At 40.1% G+C, this 22,237-nt stretch overlaps 1 protein-coding gene across 1 annotated transcript in view; it reads left to right on the forward strand.

Annotated features, from left to right (window-relative positions):
- Positions 1 to 22,237, forward strand: part of YBX3 (Y-box binding protein 3) — a 33,114-nt gene that overhangs the window by 4,379 nt on the left and 6,498 nt on the right. The window contains exons 2-6 of the mRNA XM_036758544.1: positions 146 to 209; positions 1,175 to 1,208; positions 6,512 to 6,601; positions 10,559 to 10,681; positions 14,804 to 14,995. Of these exons, the coding sequence (XP_036614439.1) occupies positions 146 to 209; positions 1,175 to 1,208; positions 6,512 to 6,601; positions 10,559 to 10,681; positions 14,804 to 14,995 (503 nt within the window). The remainder of the gene's footprint in view (positions 1 to 145; positions 210 to 1,174; positions 1,209 to 6,511; positions 6,602 to 10,558; positions 10,682 to 14,803; positions 14,996 to 22,237) is intronic.

Consider the following 22,237-nt stretch of genomic DNA (forward strand, 5'->3'; position numbering starts at 1 on the left):
ATTTTCTTCTGTCTTTTGTATTTAAACTGGTAGTGTTTCATCCTGTGTGTTTGGGTTTTGAATAATGCCTAGATTTCCGTTAATGGGAATCCTTATCTGTTTGTAGGCTATCAACTGACTTAATATCTCCTTAATCTTACTTTAGCCACCAAAGTCCTTGGCACTGTCAAATGGTTCAACGTCAGAAACGGATATGGTTTTATCAATCGGTATGTATTTTAATTTTACAGTGGCTTCTGTGGTCCAGCAAGTAGTTTTATCAGACACTTTCATTTAAGACTTATTAATTAATGACTGTTAAGGTTTTTGAGTGCTATAAAACTATTGCTTCCTAAAAGTAAAGAATAAATTTATTCTTAAAGTAGTCTCTGCAAGAAAAACTGTTTTAAAAGATAAAGTGGGGAGAAATTTTGAACTGGAAAATACTATAGAGGTTACCAAGTTCAATTCCCTCAGTTTATATATATGAGGAAATGGAGGGCGGCCCAGAGAACTTAAATGACTTAATATCATAAAACTTGTAGAGGCAGAGTTGGAATTAAAACCCAGGTGGTAGATTCAATATAGTATCTTGCCAAACTAGATTGTCTTTTGCCCTCATAGGAATTGGAAGGGGATTTGGGTCTCCTTGGAGTAGCTCTGAGAAGATAATATTATTTTTGACATTTTCCCTGTGGTTTCCCACCCCCTTCATTTGGGGGGGCTGTTTTGAATATCAGTGTAAGGAGAGCCTAGCTCACAGCTGTGCCCTGTCCTTTTGACAGCCGCTCTCTGCCTTTGCTGAGAGAACAAACTGGAGCTCTGGTTACATACCACGTGGGGTAAAAAGTGAAGGGAGAAGAGGTGCTTGTGTGTGTGAAGTGTTTTAAAGTTTGGATCTCAGTCCATTGATTGTGTGGGTGTCAGGGGTTGACATTGGGGGTAGTCTTTGTTGTTAATTAGCATGAGGAATATTAAGTCTTTAGAGTTGCAGGGGTAGAGTGATTCCTAGAGAGCTTTGAAAAATTATTTGTATGTTCTTTTACCTTAGAAAGAGGTGCTGAACTATTTTCTTAGTTATTCTCTAGAGTAGGATTCTTGTTCTTTATGAACACAATCTAAAAAAAAAATTAATCCATACTTAGTAATTGCTTTTTAATTGTGAGATTGTTTTTTTTCTTTTTTCCTCCCACAGAAATGACACTAAAGAAGATGTGTTTGTACATCAGGTAAGAGGGATGGATGATAGTAGAGCTGTGCATTTCCTAACCCAGAATATTATACAACTTTACATTTAAATAATACAAATCTAAGAACTCATCTGGGGTACTCAGCGTTATGAGACTTTATGATAAATTGTGGAGGAATGGATAAAATGGTTAAATAAATGCCCCTATTTTGCTTGTTAAAGTGACTTATTCTTATCATCCCATCATTCTTACACAGACATACCTTTTGAAGTTTTTGTCCTTGGCGTAATAATTTTCTATCTTTTGTTGCCCGTATTACTATTAGCAAACGTCCTGCTTCAACTCAACAAACACTTAAGTGCCTTCCCTGTTCCTTGCTTGGCATGGGGAGATATAAAGGGATATAAAGACAAAAACAAAAAACAATCCCTGCCCTGAGTGAGGCACTTTATATTTTATGAAGTCACAGGTTTTTAACCCCTGGGACCATGGATAGATTTCAGGGGACTTCATAAACTTAGAAGGGCAAAAATTCATCTTTATTCTTACAGTTGTCTAACTGAAATTTAGTGTTAGGCTTCACCTAATGTCAAAAGGGTCCATGGCACAGAAAAGGCTAAGAATGCCTGTGCTACATGAATCCTATACACAGATCCCCACCAGTAAGGATCTTATGGTCTACTAGAAGGAATGTACCCAGATATGTATAATATAAATAAAATAGAGGGAGAGCACAAATAATGGGGAATCCAGGAATTGAGGGAAGAATTCTTGAATGATTCAGAGAGGCAGAGATGGAGAGTGGCTTGTGCAAATGGAGAGGGGTAGGCAGGAGGTGAAGTGTGGGATTTGGGGAATGTCTAGTAATTGTCTAGAACATAGTTTCTGAAGAGTTAGTAGCATGCAATAAGGCTGCAAAAGTAGGTGGGAGTCTGCTGAGCCTGAAATGTCAGGCTTAGGATTTGTATCTTATCCTGTAAAGCAGTGGGGGAGCTAATGAAATCATTAACTCCTCTGCTTCAGAATGCTTTCTACTGTCTTTTAGCCTATCTTTCAAGTGTGACCATGCCCTTCTTTGTGGCCCTTACCTTGTATTTTCTGCTTTGTCCTTTGCTGAAGGAGCCATTCATTCTCTTAGCCAGTTGGTCGATTCTGTCTATAGCTACAAATGAATATATTGAAGGGACTGCGAGACTAAAGCTTCAGTTCACAGTGCATTATTCAGCCTTGTTAAGAAAGCTAAGGGTAGTAGTATGGTATTCTGGTCGCATGATTTGGATAAGTCATGTGACAGGAGCATATCCTGTGGGTTTCATTTGAAAATAGTTCTAAATCCTCTGGTGGTTAAGACTGGAGGAGTAGGAATGGGCACAAAACAAAACACAGATCTCTTTCCTGCAAGTGATGCTCATCCGTACATCAGCGAGGCATTCAGGGCTTGGCCGCATTCAGGATTGCAGAAAGAGGTTCCTCTTTACTTACTAGAAAAGTTGTGTTTTTTAAAAAGCTTTTGTGTGGATTGATACATGTTTGAAATAACTGTCCACAAACCTTTTTCTTAAGTCTATGATAATAAGTAGGAAGAGGTTTAGTTGATTGGGACCCTGTTCTGGAATCAGAGGTCAGGACCACCCTGGGCAAGTTGCTTGACCTCTCAATGCCTGAGGCAACTCTAGCAGGTCTGCTTTGGTTGGTAGCCCTACATCAAAGAAATCTCAGGTCTAGACAAAAAAATTGGGAAATTGAAATATTGATTCAATCTGTAATCTCTTAGCCCTTTGTCACTACTGAACTGGTAATTCTCAGTCTTGGTGAGGAGGAACATCTGGTTTACTCTACTTGTACCTCCTGTTACCTGCACTTGGGTTGCTTAGCAGAGAACAGGTGCAAAATCCTGTCTGCTTTTGTCACTCCCTGAAAGTTTATGCTGTATAACCTGAGCTAGGGCTTCACTGTTGCTTGATAATTCAGGGCTGTAACAAGCATGGTGCTGGCTTTAGTAAAGATCAGGGGTGTAGAAAAATCACAAAATGTATCTGCTGTCTCAAGCATGTGCTGACCCCCTCCCTATTATGAAGGGGGGGAGATAATTTTATATTCTTGCCTTAGGCACAGAATTAGCTAGTTGTGGTGCATGAGGCAATCAGATGCTAGCTCCTTCAGCTCCACTGTAAAAGTGTCATAGAATCCTTTCAATTTTTTCTTCCTGTCTAGGTAGGGCAATTAATCCCTTTATCTGCTTTAGTAATTTTCCTTGTCCCCTTCCCTTTTGTCTTTCTTTTTATTGTCTTCCTTTCCTTCTGCTTGTAAGTCCCATTCCCACCCTCTCGCCTCCTTTTTAAGGCTTACCATGACTCTGCTGCCTCATTCATCTACCATCTCATTTCTCCTTACCCATCATGGCCAAATTTTGGGCCAGGAAAAAGTGGCATTCACATGATATTCCTCCTCATATCCCTGCAGCTAGCTCCTTTCAGTATCCTTAACCTCCTTGACCTCTATGTAGCAGTTGTCATTACTGGCTCCCTCCTAAACAGTTGCCTTTTTCTTGGGTTTTGGGATACTGTACTTTCCTGATTCTCTTCCCACCTCTTTAAAAGCTCTTTTTTGTCTGCTCGTCTTTGTCCCATCTCAGTAAAGTCCTTAAAATTCTGTCTTTGCTCTCCCTGAACAATCTCATTTACTCCCATGACTTCACTTCCCACATATATATTTATTGTTCTGATCCCTCTCTAGACTTCATAGAGTCATAGATCTAAGAGCTGGAAGGGATCTCAGGACCTCTAGTCTACCACCTCCCTCATTTTTCAGAGGAGGAAACTAAGAACCTTTCTAACATTACCTGTAGTACCTTAAACTGACTGTAGGACATTGCCACTGGAATCTTCCCCTTTAGGCTGGCTATGTCAAAATAAAGTGGATCCGATTGTACCCTCAAACTTGCTTTTCATTTACTACAACTTTCTGTCTGGGGCATGACCCAGGTCTCCCCTATTGGCCACTTTGCTGGTATCTTGCGCTCTTCTGTTTCTCTTATGCCCACATCCAGTCAGTTAATCCAGTATTATGGTCCTGACCTCTCCATTCAAACCTTTCTCCCTTGTAGAGTCCTTCTTAGCCCCCTTTCTGTACTATCGTAGTAGCCTTACACCTATAGTAGTATTAAGGATGGTCTTCTTCAGCACAAACTAGGTCACATCAGTGCTACTCAAAACTTTTAAATAGTTTCTTATTGAGTGAACAGTAAGTAAAGTTTAGATTCCTTAGGGTGCTGTTGTGAGGCCTCTTGTACTCTGCCCTTACTTTTTAATCTTATCTTCCCTCTGCAGTCCAGCCAAACTGGGTTATTTGCCATCCCCTTTATGCACGTTCCCCTCCTTCTTTGGTTCTTCCTGTCCCTGTGACTGGAGTGCTATCCCTATCATACCCTCTGTGTGTTGAAAATTCTTAAAGGCAGTATGGTACAGTGGAAAGAGCCCTCACTGGCCTTGCAGTCAGGGGCCCTGGGTGCAAAGCCTGAATCTGACCCAGACTATTTGTGTGACCTTGGGGCAAGTCAGCCTAACTTCCTTAGATCTCAGTTTCCTATTGAGAATTAAAGTAAAGAGGCTGGCCTAAGTGGCATTGTAGCCAACATTTACAGATCACTTGAAAGTGGTCAAAGCACGGTATAGACGTTATTTCACAGGTCTGGCTGTAAGGTTTCTTTTTGGAGCCATTTCCATTCGACCTAGAAACCTTTTATTGGATTAATTTAGTGTGGCTTCTACCTACCTCCTAAGGCCTACACATCCTAAGTAAATAAAGCACTCTCTGGAATTGTCTCTGTTTCAATAAGGAATCTCTAAGTTCTCTGTCTAGTGTCCAGTCTTGATTAGCCTGTAAAAATGATCTGATTACAATGATGCAAGGTTGTGATTCATCCAGATGTGCCGAGGCCTGCCCTGTTTAACAGGAAAAAGGAACTAGGAGACAGGGAGGAGTTGTTATTAGAATAGTAGCTGCATATGTATAAGCACACATCCTGTCTTTAATTGCTTCCCCCGCCCCCCTTCTGTGGGTGATGCCTCTGCCCTGTTGGCTAACTCTCCCTCTCCTTCTCCCTCCTACTCACTGAGAATAGGGGAGGGTCTGGATTACACATACTTAATCGCTTTAAAATAAGATTGGCCTAGTTGTATAGAAACTGGGCCTCTGTTATCTTATAAGTTACACTGTAGCTCTTCAAAAGGGAGAGTTGGACATTAAAAGAAATTATGTTTTCCCTTCTTTCTTTTCCCTTAAGTGTGGGAGGATGGGAAGCAAGTGAGAATTTGTACAAAAATAATGTTGAGCTATTTTGACTTGTGGTTACAATATTTTCATTAATCTGATCATTCGAGGGAACATTTAGGAATAGGAAGCTATGTGGTGTGGTTGAAGTCAGGAGACAGGAAAATGAGGCTATCAACAAAATGATATTTAAATTATGTATCATTTCTATCTTCTTAATTTTCCCATACAACTTCTAAATGAATCCAAGGAGGGGGTGAGTTTTTCTAGTATCAAAATATTTTCTCAAGCTTTTCAACCCTCTGTATATTTTTTATTCCTCTGGTTTACACTTTGTATCTCGTATTGACTTATTAGCATGCTTTGCCTGTCTGACTGTGGAAGAAACTCTCCATTTGAGATTGTAGATATCCTCCCTATGCCCCCAATACACACTTCGACCAAGCACTGTTAAAGGAGCCTTCATTTTAAGTTTTTTTTTTTGAGGGGGGAAAGCAGGGCAGTTGGAGTTAAGTGACTTGGCTCAAGGTCACACAGCAAGTGTCTGAGGCCAGATTTGAACTCAGGTCCTCCTGACTCCAGGGTGGTGCTGTACTCACTGCACCACCTAGCTGCTCCAGGACCCTTCATTCTAGCTGAAGAAATCACCAGGTACAATTTTAAAAGGCTATGTGTGTGGTATGAAATCCCTCGTTTTAAGAGGGAACTTGAGGATGTTTCTCTATCATGATATGGATTGCACTTATTTTTAAATAACAGGAAAAATAAATTTGTCAATCCTGGTTAATAATGATAATAATGTTAGTCCTACCAAGTTGAATTTTGAGACTAAGAAATAGTATCCCATTCACTTTAAAAACTAATTACTTACATGCTAACCCTTTAAGTAAAGCACTGCTCTCTTATCCTTATTGGTATATCACCCTAGTTGGGGAGTGGCAACTTTTTAAATGTCAGTAACTGCTGGTGTTCTATTAAAAAAAAAAAGCCTTCTCAGAGAAACAGTTTGGGACCATGGGAGCAAAAAAAAAGGGATTCTATTGGTAATTTTTCTCTGTTTCTCTCAACAGACGGCCATCAAGAAAAATAATCCACGGAAATATTTACGTAGTGTGGGTGATGGAGAAATTGTAGAGTTTGATGTGGTCGAAGGAGAGAAGGTAAGAACAAATTTATCATTTACATCTTCTCTAACTGTATGTGATCCCTTATGTAATGCAGGTCTTTATACCATTTTCTTGTCCCCTTTGCAACACCTTCTTGGACAGAGTAGGATGATTTTAATTATCTGATCTTAACTTCAGGATTTGGCTTTAGAGAAATTCTCGGTGGGGTAATGTTACAACCTGTCCTCTTGTAGAATAATCTCCAAAACTAAGGTGGTCAATTAGAGTTAGGCATGACAGTTTAAACCTGGAAAGTGCTCTCGGCCCAGCCTCTGTCTTTGTGGAGCGGCACTGGCTATTTTTTACTTTGGCCAGACTAAAGCAGAATGTAGAATGTTCATCCACATTGAACAGGAATCTGCCCCCTTCTAACTTCTACGCTTTGGCCAGTAATTGAATAATCTCCTCTCTGTCCTTTCCCCCAATGCCTCAATTATCTTTCCCACATGAATATGGAGGTGAGTATGCTTTTCATCCCAAGCTAATCTAACTTGAGAGTTGACCTGAAAAAAGAAAGAACAATGCAAAGATGGAATGAAATGTTGTAAGTGATGACCCTGCTGTTGCCATTCAGGTTTTGATTGTGAAATCAGTTAGATACAAAGCAAACAATAACCTTAGTAGTAATGAAGGATTGGCTGGGGATTCTGGAGGGTCTATAGCAGGGGTTCTTAATCTTTTTCTGACTTAGGTAGTAAAAACACCCTCTCATAGAAATGTTTTTTTTTTTTTTAATTAAGATTTTTTATTTTTAGTTTACAACACTCAGTTCTGCATGATTTTGAGTTTCAGATTTTCTTCCCCCCACCTCCCCCCCAAGAAGGCATGGAATCCGATATATTTTATGCATATACCTTTGCATTAAACTTATTTACGCAATAGTTAAGTTGTAAAGAAGAATTATGACCAATGAATGAATCATGAGAAAGAAGAAACAAAACAAACAAAAAAAGAGAGTAAATAGTTCTTTCTCTGGATGTAGATAGCTCTTTCCATCATGGGTCCTTTGGAGTTGTAATTGAACCTTGTATTGCTGAGAAGAGCTAAGTCTATCGAAGTTAGTCATCACAAAATCAATATATCTGTGATTGTGTACAATGTTCTGGTTCTGCTGCTGTCACTCAGCATCAGATCGTGTAGGTCTTTCCAGGTTATTATGAAGTCCGTATCTTCCCCATTTCTTATAGCTCACTAGTATTCCATTACATTCATATACCACAACTTGTTTAGCCATTCCCCAATTGTTGGGCATTCCCTTGATTTCCAGTTCTTTGCTACCACAAAAAGAGCTGCTATAAATATTTTTGTGCATATGGGTCCCTTTTCCACTTGTGTGATCTCTTTGGGATACAGCCCTAGAAGTGGTATTGCTGGGTCAAAGCTGTGCACTTTGGGCAAGTTTCAAATTGCTCTCCAGAATGGCTGAATTAGTTCACAGTTCCACCAACAATGTAACAGTGTTCCAGTTTTCCCACATCCTCTCCAGCATTTATCATTTTCCTGTTTTGTCGTATTAGCCAATCTGATAGGAGAGATGTGGCACCTGAGAGTTGTTTTGATTTGCATTTCTCTAATCAATAGTGATTTTGAGCATTTTTTCATATGCCTATAGATATCTTTAATTTCTTTCTCTGAAAACTGCCTGTTGATATCCTTTGACCATTTCTCAATTGGGGAATGACTTGTATTCCTATAAATTTGGCTCAGTTCCCTGTATATTTTAGAACAATGTTTTTACATGCATAAAATACATAAGATTACATAGGAAATCTTTTATTGAATTACAGTTATGAAAACATTGAGGGGAAAAGAATTTTAAAAACCCCTGGACTATAAGAAGTCTTTGCAGTAAGATACAACATATTACTAAACTGAGTATGTCTCTTTTGTTGCATTTTTCAGTCATTTTGGTCCATGAATTAAAGTAACATTTTAAATCCAGTACTATATCATCACACTTAAGGTATTATCTGGTAGTTTTGCCCATTGATGGATATTTATTTTTCAATTGCTTTAATTAGGAAAAAATGCTTTCAAAAGCATGCTACAACTGAAACTGAGCTAAGAGTGGGTCTAAAACAAGTTAAATGATAATTTTGCTATATGCTTTGCCTTAGTTAGACCACACTGGGAGTAACTAGAGAAGAGAAGACTTTGGAGGAAGACATCATAGCTGTTTTCAATTATTTGAAGGGTTCTGATGGGCAAAACTAGTATTACTGTGGATGGTTGAGGCAGAGAGGCAAATTTAGTCCTGTGTAGATTGGTCAGCAAGCACTTATGAAGCCCTTACATATTAAGCTGGGGATGCTAGAGCAAGGGGAAAAAAAAGAAGCCCTCTATCCCCAGAAGTGTGCATTCTTTTGGAGAGACAATATGCAGACATAAAAGTATGTATGAAATAATTTTATGTGAGAAGCATCAGATTGTTGTTGTTCAGTTTCTTTCAGTCATGTCTGACTCTTCGTGACTGCATTGGGGGTTTTCTTGGCAAAGATAGGGAGTGATGTGCCATTTCCTTCTCCAGCTCATTTTACAGGTGAGGAAATTGAGGCAGACAGGTTAAAGTGACTGGCCCAGGGTCACACAGCCAGTAAGTGTCTAAGGCTGGATTTGAACTCAGGAAGTTGTCTTCCTGACTCCAGCCAGCCCAGTGCTGTATCCATTAGATTAGATAAAGCTTTTTTGGGCTTACTGGGGGTTCAGCGCTGTGTTAAGTGCTGGAAATCCAAATTACAACCCCTTTCCCTCCCAAAAAAGACTGTCCCTATCCTCAGGAAAAGGAAGTTGGGGAGGGTAGAGGGGCAGATAGGAATAAGGTAGGAAAAGTAGTTAGAAGATAGAGTCAGGAGCGGAGCCATGTTGGAGGTGAGCTTCTTGAATTAGAAAAAGCCTCATGTAGGATATGGTACCTGACATGACCTTTGAAGGATACCAGGGATTCTGAGAGGCAGAGATGAAGGAGGGAATTAATTCTAGGCATGGGGCACAGCCTGTGCAAAGGAACAGGAACAAAGGCTGAGCTGTTATGTGTGAACAGACAGTTGGGCTGTATGTCAGTGTATGGTGAAGGGAATAATATATGGCTAATAGCCAGGCTGTGTGAGGAGCAGGGCACTAATGTGCTTGTGGAATGTCATTTAGTTGTGTGGAGGACTTTTTGAGAGAGAAGAGACACCAATTAGTAGTCTGTTAGTAGTCTAGTTGTGAGGGCTTGATACCCTAAAAGAGAGGTGGTAGCTGTGTAGAGAGAGGGCTTGAGATGTAAAGAAAACTCGAGCTATCCAAAAGTGGGATGGGTGGCCTTGGAAGGTGACAGTTGTAGTCTTTTTTTTTTTCATGAAAGGCCAAAAAGGAAAGATGGGGTATCTACTTAGCAGAGATGTCAGAACAGTGGTTTATAACCTTTTCAAGCATGTAGACCCCCTTTTAATGTCAAATTTTGTAAGTGCCCAGTGATCATACTGTGTTCTATGAAATGACAAAGCTGTACTAAATCCAGGGGAAAAAAGCAATATATCATTCTGTCTATAGAAAGTATGTTAATTTGAGTCATTTTTCGAGTTCTACTCATTGCATATAAATTCAACTCCAGGGGTCTCTGGTCCATCGATTGGCATTAGATGACCTGAGATCTAATTCCTGAACATCTGTTATGTTTGTGTGTTACTTCATAATAATGCGAAGGTTCCAATTCCATTTGTAAGGCGGCTGAAGCTCAGAGGTCACCTAACCTAGCCTGGGACCAAGAGGGTGAGATGTGGGTGTAGGTCTCAGCTGGCTGCACATCCAGGGTCCAGTAGGCACATTCCATGCTGTAACTGTCCACATATTTTAAAACTATCGTCATTTCAGTTCATAAGCAGTTAATCCACGTTATCCACATATCCATACTAACTTCTTAATGCCGTTGTTTCTTATGGTTTGTTAAAAGTAGAATTTTCTTTTCAGGGGGCAGAAGCAGCCAACGTAACTGGCCCAGATGGAGTTCCTGTGGAAGGTAGCCGCTATGCTGCAGATCGGCGCCGTTACCGACGTGGTTATTATGGCCGGCGTCGTGGGCCTCCTCGTAGTGTGAGTAGCCACAGAATCTCAAAGGCCAGTTCATATCTGAATAAAAATCCCTTCAATGACATACCCAATAAATCATGATCTGGTTGGAGGAAGACCTGGTGATGGAACACCTACCATTTTGTGAGATGGCCATCACCACTCCCTTAGTGTTTATTCCAGGATGCACATCCTTAGTTCCTTTGACCAGTGCTCATGGAATTAATGATCATACCTTTCATCCTTTTACTTGTCATTGTGGTTGCTCTCCTGGAAGCACTGCAGTTTATCAATGTCATTCCTTAAATATGATGCCTCAGAATGTAACATAATAATCAGTGTGGTCTGAACAGGGCACAGTACAGTGGAACTGTCAGCATTCATTGTCTTCTTACAGCCTAAGATTATGTTAAATTTTTTTGGTTCCATATTATATATTTGATTCATATTGTACTTGCAATTTGTTGAAGCTCACTGAATCCACTGAAGGTCTTTTTCACGTAAACTTTTCGTCGTCATGCCTCCTCAGAGATGACTTTGCACATCACTATTACATTTTATTTAGCCTGCTGAGATCTTTTTGGATTCAGACTGTTAGCTTTCTCTCCTAGCTTTGAATCATCTTCAGATTTTATAAATGCATTGTCAGTGTCTTTATCCAAGTCATTGTTGAAGAATGAGATACATCAAAAAGAGAAGTGAGGTTTGTTTGTAATTGCAAGCTGTTTATGAAGCTCTTGTTGGCTTTTCCATTTCTAGCTGTTTACTCATCCTCCCTTTCAGTAATTACTTCTATAATTTTGCCAGGGATTGAAGTGAACCTTACTGGACTATAATTTGTAGATGCCATTTTCTTTTATGTAAGTAAGGACAAAGTTTGCCCTTTACAGGTTTTAAAACATTTATTAATTGATGAGTTTTCTCTGTATCCATGTTGATTTCTTTATGTATCCCTTCAATTAAAATTGTTTCTTTTTGTCTGTAGGATTTAATTTTTGAGTATTTTTTCCCTTTGGGGCTGGCTTAGGCTATGTAATGCTAGTGCATGGGATTTCAGCTATCTAGCTTTGTGTGCATGAACAATTTATGATGCATCTTACAGCATTCCGTACTTACCTCTCCACTAATCACTACTGTAAGACCCTAGATCATCTGTGAATATTTGGAATTGAAGATTATCAGATGATAATTTTCTGTTAAGACTTTTGAAGTCCTGGAATTAGGACCTGAGTCCAAATCCAATCTCAGCCACTTACTAGCTATTTGACCCTGGTCAAGTCACTTAACCCTGATTGCTTTCCACCCCTACCCCCCAAAAAAGACTTGCCAAGTAAGCCTTTTATTTTTGTAGAAATCAATTGCTAGATACCATTATTGGTTAACCCACAGATATTTTGGCTAATTTGAACTTTCAGATATCCTTCCTTGATTAAGCGTTGATGATTTCATTGTGGAATCCACATCACGCACATTGAACTTATTTAATATCAATTAGGTAGTGTAGTCCTACCATTCCACTTGGTGTGTATGCCTTGAAGTCAGCATGAGATGAAAATTGTGAATTTGCACTTCGCTCTGTTTTTTTATGGTCCAGTCTAACTTTAGAACCAGTCTTTTTCCTGAAGTTACACTTTAGGCTCGCTGACTTCTATTAATCTGCATTGTTCAAAGGTGATATGCTGTTGGATATGCCTTGGAGACCTGCTGTAGAGAGAGGACAATTTTAACTGATTTTTTACCTCATGCAGCTTGTTTTTTTAAAGAACCTAACTCTCACATATGACAACTTTCAATGTCAATCTTAAAGGTTATAAAATCAAATGCAATCCCCAGTGGTTTTTCTTTGTTAAGGTTCTGTTCCTTTGGGTTTTGATTTGACTGGAGCTCTCTTGGAAGACACGATGTCATTTGTATTTATCTGAAGGGATCAAAGGTGGCCCAGGTCCATAATCATAATAATAATAACCTAACATAGATATATCCTCCCTCTCCGCCTGTCTCTCCCTCCCCCCTCATCTCTTCCCTCTTCCTCCCTCCTCCGTCTGAAGCAGGATTCAGACTTAGGGCTTCCTGATTCCCAAGTTCACTGCTCTATGCAGCACACCACCAAGAACACTCCTCATCTTAAGTACCCAAGGAAGATTAGGTTCTGGTTTGGAGACGCATATGCAGAATTTTTTTTGTCGCCATAAGGGATCCAGCAAATATCTCAAAGGATTAAGTTATCTGGCAATTATTCCATCAAGAATTATGCTATCACAACTATTCCAGGGTTCTAGAAATACCTGATAGATTTATTTCATGATCCTTCACTAACTAATCCCATTACCTCATGTCTATTCTCCTTTGTGTTATACTGTCTTCGCCCTTCTGCCTTTCTCTTTCCCCCTTTTCCACTCCTTCTACACTCTTGGATTTTTTAGGTGTTTCCTTTATTCTCTCCCTTCCCCATCTACTCTCTCTTTAAAAAAAAAATCTTCCCTTAATCCCTTGCACAGTAAGATGTAGTTTTGGGGTGAGGAGGATGTTAGCCGTCAAACTGGGGCCCCTCCAAGTCCTCAAAATGCTCTAGAGCTGCCCCTACAAGATTAAAATGTCATTGGGAAATGTTTAGCAAAAGGAATAAAACTAAGTACTTTACAACATAAACAAGGCTAATATTGGTTTTCCAAGTCCGTGTGCTGCCTGCAGGGATGTTCCTTAGCTATACTATATTGCTGGTTTGAAGGGGCAGCTAGGTGGCGCAGTGAGTAGAGCACCGGCCCTGGAGTCAGGAGGACCTGAGTTCAAATTCGGCTTCAGACACTTGACACATATAGTAGCTGTGTGACCTTGGGCAAGTCACTTAGCCCCAATTGCCCTGCCCTGCCCCTCCACAAAGTTCTAGTTTGAGATTTATAAGCTTCCCTAGGTGGAAATTACTCTTGAGGAAATAAACCTAATTTAATTATTAAACATAACAAAAGAATCTTTAAACACTTTAAAGTGTAATTGCACTTTAAAAATTCTAGTTGTTTAAGCTATCTCAAGAAAGTTTGCTGAGAAGCAGGAATAAAACTTCTTTATTTCCTAGGTCTAGACTAGTGATAACATTCTCTGCTACTGTAAAATTTTAAAAATCCTAGCCCTCTGGTGGCCACATTTTCTTTTATGGGTTTGAGCAAGTGTAAAATATAGGTTCAGTAGCTGAATCTTTTTTTTTTTTCCTTTCTTTTTCTAAACATCCTTTAATAGAGGAAGCTTCACTTAGAGTATTTTCTTCCTATTTCCTAAAGACTAGGAAGACCAGAGAATAGTTGGGATTCCCTTGGTAGTCACCTGAGTGGTTTTTTTTAACCTTTGGAGATTTTTGACATCTTGGATTGTATATATGGAGATTGCTATTAAACTTCTATGAAGAATATGGACTGGCTTTAAATAACTTTTTACTAATAACAATATTTTTTCCATATTGGTATATTGTCGAAATAAGTTAACGTGTTTTTTGATGTTTATATTATTTTACTTATATCATGTTACTTGCCTTGTTTTTGCAAAATAAGAATTTGAGATAACATCTTAAAATGTTGATCTGTGTTTTTATATATGTGTAAGTCAAATAATTGAGTGCAACTTACAAAAAGCTAACCTATTCAACCTTCAGGTCCCATTTTCAGCAGTTGCTTGCCACATTCTATCATTATGAAGGGATAGGACTTAGCATGATTTTTATGCCTAAGTTATAGTGTAGCTAGATGAAGAATACTTGAGTGAAATGCTTACATTCTTGTCTGCCACCTTGGATTGGAATTAAAACTAATTAGGAATAGTGGTGGTATGATATTTCAGGGTATTGATGGAAGTAATTTTGTTTTGCAAAATCAGGAGTACTTGGGATTGTGGATCAGCAAATATTAAACATTTACCCAAATAGCCATCAAATCTACCATGAATTGCTTTCATTCTACTTTGTGCCTACCACCTCACTTGCATAGATTGGATGTCCTATGCTTGTCAGCTTGGATGCATAGGGTAATCTCTTCTAGATATAGGAAGCTTCTTTTTCTTGGGACTCATACTCTGCAGTATTCCTGTAGCCTTTGCTGCTGCCCTTGCTTAGCTTTCTTCCTTGCTATTCTGATTCTTTGCATTTCTTTGCTTCGCTAGTACCCTGGGGAGGAGGAGGAAGGGAGTGGCAGCAGTGAAGGATTCGATCCCCCTACCGCTGATGGGCAGTTCCCTGGGGCTCGGAGTCAGCTTCGCCGCCCACAGTACCAGCAGCGGCGGTTCCCGCCGTACCACGTGGGACAGACCTTTGACCGTCGCTCACGGGTCTTTCCCCATGCCAACAGCATGCAGGTAAAATGGTACCCAAGTTCTCATTGCCCTGCCGCTGCTCTTACCCTTCGATCCGTCCTGTTTCACCATCCTTCTCCTACTACTCTCTTCTTCCTCCTCCTCCAGCTGGGTGAGAGCAGAACCTTTTCTTTGCCCCTCCTAAAAGCTACAAAGTAGCCCATACTCCTAGGTACTTCTGCATGGCCATCATATCTAACAGCAGTACTGCTTTAAAAAACAAACCACTTTTGGATTTGCAGAGTCTCCTTGGGTAGGGGGAAAAAAACTGGAGTGGGGTTGCAATTTGCAGTCTGCCGCCTACCTATGATTCTCTAAGAACCTTTTAGATTGCACTGAAGCTATTTGGTTTCCCTCTTTGGCTATATCATCACCATCAGTGTTTACTCTTTCTCATTGACCATGAAACTTGCATCTTTTTCTTTCCTTCACCTCAAAAAAAAAAAGTATAATGACAGAATGAAGACCTTTTTTAGGTCTGCAGAATTTTTTTTTTTTTTAACCTTTGATGTGTTAAATTTTAGTGATGAGGTGGAGGAGAAGAGAAAGTACTGGCCCATGGAGGAATTAGCATAGCGCTTGTGTAGAAGGTGATCCTTGAGGTGAACCTTGCAAGAAGGTAACATTTCTAAGAGGTGGAAGTGAGGAGGAAGTGCATTCCAGACATGGAAGAGCCTATGGAAAGACAAATAGATGGGAAATGGAATGTCATGTAGTAATAAGCAGGCCAATTTGGCTTGAACATAAAGTGTGTGGAAGAGATTAACATGTCGTAAATAAAGTTGGAAAGGTAGGATGGAGCCAAAGTGTGAAGGGCTTTAAGTACTGCGCAGAAGCTGTTTGACCCTAGAGGCAGTATCAAGCCACTGGAGCTTTTTGAACCGGGAAGCGATTAGTTTGGCATCTGTGTGAAGGATGGATAGGAGCAAGGATAGATTAGACTAACTGGCAGTCGATTAGAATTTTGTAGCTCATTCATTTCAGTCATGTCTGACTCTGCGTGGCAGAGATACTGGAATGTTTGCCACTTCCTTCTCCAACTCTTTTCACAAGTGAAGAAGCTGAGGCAAACAAAGTTAAGTGACTTGCCCAGGGTCGCGCAGTAAGTGACTAAGGCTAGATTTGAATTCAGGAAGATGAGTCTTCCTGACTCCAGGCCTGGCACTCTATCCAGTGTACCCCTTAGCTGCCTAGGCTATTGGAGTAGTCTAGGCCTAGTTCAGCCCAGGCCTGAACTAGGATGGTGACCATGTAAATGGAGATGAGCTGGAGGAAATAAACATAATCACAACTGGGAAATGGAAGTTTTGGGCATGACTCTTAACAGGTCATGAACCTGGGTGATGGTGGTACCCTTGAGAAATAAGTGAGTTAAGGAGGATTTGAATGAAAAATTATTTCTGTGTTAGACATATTAATCTTCAAAAGGTGGAGATATCTACAGGGGGGAATTATTATTCTGCATTTGAAGTTTCCTCAGGGAGAAAATAGTCACTAGCATGGAAATTATAGGAAGAAGCCACTTCCTTTCTAGAATTTTTGATAGAAAAGGAGAAGAAATCTGAGTATGGTTTGCACTCTATATTTGGGGGAAAGCGTGTTTCAAAGGATTCAAAAGAAAAATAGGGTTCGGTGGGATGGAGATGCTCAAGAATGAGATGCTGAAGATACGAAGGGAAACATTTACAATACGGAAGAAAAATAACCTCGTACAAAGAATGGTCAGGGGGCTTTTCAACCAACTCAAGAGAAATTAATGGAGCACGGAAGCAAGGCCAGGGAAAAGAAGAAAGAGGTCTATAACAAGTGCCAGGAGTGATGAAGCTCAAGATGAGCTGAGGTTGGTGAGGGAAGCCAAGGAATGCTTATTTGTATAGCCATGTTGGGAGAAAGAGGAGGCTCCAAGAAGTGAAGCCCTCTGCTTGGGTGGGCAGGATGATGGGGGATACCTGAAGAATGAGCTGGTCAGTTCTAATTTTGTTTTCTTTATCAAGGATAAAGTTCTTTTGAACTGGAGAAATGACCAGTCAGGAAACACTGCCCAAATGAAGTATAACCTTGAGTACTGGCAGATAGGATTGCTGAGCACTGCTGTTGGTAATTTGAAAGATCATTGAAAATAAGAGAGACACCTCAAAATCGAAAGGCAGATGTCCTGATTTTCAAAAAGAGGAGAACGGGGATCTGGAAGTGACAGGCCAGTGAGTTTGACTTTGATCTCTGAGAGAATTCTAGAAGAGATCATAAAGGAAATGTTTTGTGACATTTAAAAAAAGGAAACAAGATAACCAGTTGGAACCATAATTCCATTGAGAATGGCTTGTGCCAGACTAACCTCAGTTTCTTTTTGACAGGATTACTGAAACTGGTAGATGAGGAGAATATTATGGTAGATAGTTTTATCTAGATTTTAGCAAAATTTTGGATGAAATATCTCAGAGGAGCTGGAAAGAATAATTAGACAATAATGTATTATAGTTTCAAAATTTGTTGAATGGTCATACTTGGTAGTTAATGGTTTAATGTTGATATGATGTATGTCTCATGTGGTACTCTGGGAATATGCTTGGCCCTGTGATTTAACTTGGATAAATGCGCAGATGCCTGGGTGTGCTTATGACAAATGTGGTAGGGATAGCTAACATACTGGATGAAAGATCCAAAAAGTTCTTTGACAGGCCATTGGGCTGACTTTAATAAATTCAGTAGGGAGAGATGTTAACTCTTGTACTTGGGTTGCCTCGTAAGTAGAAGATGAGGGGAAACATGGTTAGATAGCAATTTTGAACAAGATATGGTTGCTTAGTGGACCCACAAGTTCATTATGAGCCAGCAGGGTAATGTAATATTGAGCTACATTATGAGGGCCCTATCTTTCATGAATGGGAAGGTGATAGTTCCACTGTATTCTGTCTTCATAAGATTTCATTTAGAGTATTGTCTTCAGTTTTGGGGGTCATGGTTTTAAAAAGGCATTGATAAGCTGGAGGGTCTACAGAGAAGGAAAACCATAGTGAAGGGCCTTGTGTTTATAACGTGAGGATCAGTTGAAGGAACTGAGAATACTTAGCTTGTAGAGGAGACAACCCAAGGCCACGTTCAAGTTTTGAAGGGCTGTCATTTGGTGAAGGAATGAGATGCGTTCTGTTATATACCACAGGGCAGAACCAAGAGCAGTGGTGAAAGGTGCACAGTTTTGGAAAACTTCTGCACAGATAGAACTTTCAACGTGGAATGAGATGCCACGATAGTCTCCCTTTTTTGGGAAGTCTTCAAGCAGAATTTAGATGAGAGGTGTCAGTATCCCTCTGCTGTTTGCATTCTTATTGCATATGGGTGGGACTAGTTGGCCGCTAGTTGGGTTCTTTGAACTCTTGAATTCTGTGATTCTGGACAAAAGAAAGACAGTATCAAATGATAGTGTTTTTTTTTAATGGTGTTTGTGGATATTTGTAGTTGGAAGAAAAAGAGCCAGTAAATGGAGAGAGCAAATTAGAAAGGGATTGATTTATTGCACAGGCAAACTCCTGCAGAGCATAGTATCCTAGCACACAAGCAGAGGGTAAGGGAGAGAAAATCAGAGATGAGAACGAAAGAGAAGGTGCAATAGTGATGTCATGGGGGTTTGAGGTATAGGGTATCATGGAAGAGGGAGCTCATTGTGAATAGCTACTTTTCTCAGGTAAGAAAGAGGCAGAAAGGGAGTGCTGAGGTAGGGAATGTAGGAGGCTTGAGGAGAAAGGAAACGGTTTGTTTATTCAGTAAGCATTTATTAAGTGCTAACTGTGTACCAGGCTCTGTGCTGAGCAATAAGCCAAAAGATAGCCCTTGCCTTCAAGGAGATTATATTCAAATGGAGGAAGACAACACGTACAAAGAGAGCTGAAAAACAGGAGTAGGACGGAGAGAAGGAGGTATAGATACCTCTTTCTGGTGGGGCTTGATGGTGTGGTAGCATGGTGGCTGCTTCTAACGGTAAGGGGTGGCTGGTCTGGGGCCTCTTGCAAAACAGATTCCACTCAACCGGTGGGAGAAGGGGTCCTTAGAAGCCGAGTCAGGAGGCAGCTGAAGTATGAGCTATTTGGAGTCCCTAATGGAGAATATGGTAGCAAGTGTGTTTGGAGATTGCCTCGTGACAGTGAGGGCCCACTTGAATTGGTAAGAGATTTTTGGTGATCCAGTCAGCCAGCACAGTTAAGTGACTTCAAGTGCTATTCAGCAACTGCAGTGAATATAAGCAGAGAAAATGGCAAGATGGGGATATCCACAACTGGAAGAATGAATAGAATGCAGGGGATTTGGGCCGAGAGAGTATCATCAAGTTGGACTGGTAAATTATAAGGTCAAAATTGTGAGGGAAGGAAAATGAAGCCAGAGTTGGGGTTATGGTTCATGGGAATGAACGCTTTTTAATGGATGAAGGTTACAGGGAGGCTGAAGAGTTAAGTTTAGGATGAGTAAAACACCGGAGAGGGAGTTATCAATTATGTCCCATTGTATAATTGGATATTGTTCTTTTCTTCAGCTTCTTGTCTGTCCCACATGTATGTTTGTGCTTTTTGAGTCTCCATTTTCTCCCTCCCCTCCTTTAGCAGCTGCCCCTGACAAGAATGCTAAAAATAACTGACAGATGACATATACGGGAGGACGAGTACATGACACAGTAGATTCCTCTAGGGCTCCGCTCTGGGCTTCTAGGAAATGGAGCTGGGAGGAGTCGGTGAGGTTTGTCATGGACTTTTATTTTTAGTGAGTTAGTACTGCATGCTTGAAGTCATCTACTTAGTATTTAGCATTTGCATAACACTTGTGTTTGCTCAGAGTATTTTTAGGTATTCCTTGCCAGACCTTTAAGGTGGTAGGTTTTATAGACTGGCACACTTCTGACTCTGAGTAGTGAGACATCTTGTGGGCAAGGTCACTTGACTGCAGAACCTCAGTTTATTTACTGTTTGTACAGTGGGGCTCCTGATGCCATGAGTAACTGCCCTTCCTCACAGAGCTGCTCTGGAGATTCACTGAGCTTGTGGAAAGCAGCTTTGTGGAGTTCAAATGTGGCCTCAGGCGTCTACTAGCTGTGTGACCCTGGGCAAGTCACTTAACCCCATTTGCTTTAGTTTCCTCATCTGTAAAATGAGCTGGAGAAGGAAATGGCAAACCACGCCGTTGTCTTTGCCAAGAAAACCCCAAATAGGGTCACAAAGAATTGGACATGACTGAATAATGACCGAATAGTAATAATAAGTATACCCAGACACCAGAGGGAGGAGGCAGCCAGGAATTGTATGCTTTGTCCCAAGTCTCAGAGATTTGAAAGGGATGTCAGAAGTAACTTAGTCCAGCCTGTACCTGAGTATAAAATTCTCTTAGCCTCTACAAATAATTATCTGTGTTGGAAAATTGACTTGTTCTTCATCTGGATGTGTTCTGTTCAAATTCTGTAGCGTAAGTATGTTGTAGACCTACGTATACAGTGTCAGCAAGGTTTAAAGTTGGTATACTTGGAGTCCAGAGACTCGAGTTGGAACCTTCCTTTGACACTTGAGTGACTGGCTGAGTGTCCCACAATTAGTGCTCTAATTTTCCCCTTCCATAAGATGGGGATAATACTAAATGAGCTACCAGCCTTGCAAGGCTATTGCGAGGCAAGCACTTCATAATCCTTTAGGTGTTATATAAATATGAATTATTATAGACACATTGGCATGGTGCCGAGGAAAGTCCAGCGTGGTGTGCTTAGTACGTCAGACTTCAGCATGCTATGCTTCAAAGCACGTTTAGGTGCTGACATTATACTGCTGACTATGTCATCTTGTGGGTGGGAAAATGCAGGTTAGAAATCTTTATATAATTTGTATTTAAGAGAAGTCTGTGTACTCTGAAGTATTTTGAGGTGGGAGAAGAAATCTTCCTTTGGTGTTTCAGGAATGGTTCATGAAAGGTATTATTTGAGTCAGACCTTGAAGCAAGTAAAGAATGGATAAAAAGAGATGGGTAGATTGAAGAAAGAACAGTCTATTCCTGAAGATAAGACAGTTGGAGCAAAAGAAAGCAGAGACTAATTAGATACACAGAGTATTCCAAAAGTCATAATGCTGTTTTAAGCTCAATGTGTGGGACATGAGAAAGAAGGAAGAATTGGACAAGGGCAGAGAGGAAGAGGAGTTCAGTTTTGGACACTTTGAGATATTAGTGGAACATCCTTTTTAGAAAAAGAAGACTGGAGAAATCCACATTATTTTATCATGGTGAACAACAGTCTTGCAAGTTAGGAGTTTTTCAGCTCCTACAATCCAGGGTAGTGGACCAAAAGAGGAAAAGGGAGCATTGGAGAGAAAGTGAGAGCTTCTTATATTGATGAAATGCCCATGTCTTCTCCACCTTTCCCTGCCTCTCAAAATAGTTTAGGGTAATTATGAGAATCTAGTGAGGGTATCTTAAATCTAAAAGTGCTAAATAAATGTCAGCTGTCAGGGGAGAGGTATTTTTCTTTTTTCATATTCCTGAATAATTTTAAGTGTTATGCACCTATTATGGCCAGACTGCTAAAATGTGGGATACAAAGCCCTCAAGGAGCTTATTATCTTTTATCAAGGGAAACAACATGCACACTTTATTTATTTTTAAATTTTGAGTTATAAATTCAAAAAGGCCACGTTTGGTTAGATCATAGAGTGTGTCATTTAGTAAGGCTGGGAAAATAGTAAGTTGGAGCCAGTTTGTGAAAGGTCTAAATGCCATACAGAGGAGTTAGCATTTGACCCAGGAGTTAATTGGAAATCCACAAGAATTTTACCAAGAGTGGAGTGACATGAAAAGATGAAGGGATGGAGGTAGGGTGGGGTGGTCTACTCTCCTTAGGAAGGAATAACTTATTTAGACTATGAATATTTATTTGAGATCAAGGAATAAGAGAGATGCATAATACAAAGCAGGGAAGCCAGTTACTGGTTTGGTCTTGAGTAAGTGTCATATTTTCTCCAAATCTGACTTAGGTAAAACTTTGAGTGTGAGTATTTCAGTGTAAAATGTATATAACTTTTTAACCCTTCCAAGGAAATTTTAGCATGATACAGTGGAAAAAGCACTGGCTCTGAGGTTGGAGGATCTAGACTCAAATTCTGCATTTGATGCTTGATTTTGGGGAAGCCATTCCATCTTTTTGGACTTCTTAGACTTCTCTTTACTCACTCACCTGTAAAATGATCTTTGAGGTTCCTTCCTGTTCTAGTACTATGAGCCTGT

The sequence above is a fragment of the Trichosurus vulpecula genome, chromosome 5 (assembly GCF_011100635.1).
Source record: "Trichosurus vulpecula isolate mTriVul1 chromosome 5, mTriVul1.pri, whole genome shotgun sequence".
NCBI classification, from domain to species: domain Eukaryota; kingdom Metazoa; phylum Chordata; class Mammalia; order Diprotodontia; family Phalangeridae; genus Trichosurus; species Trichosurus vulpecula.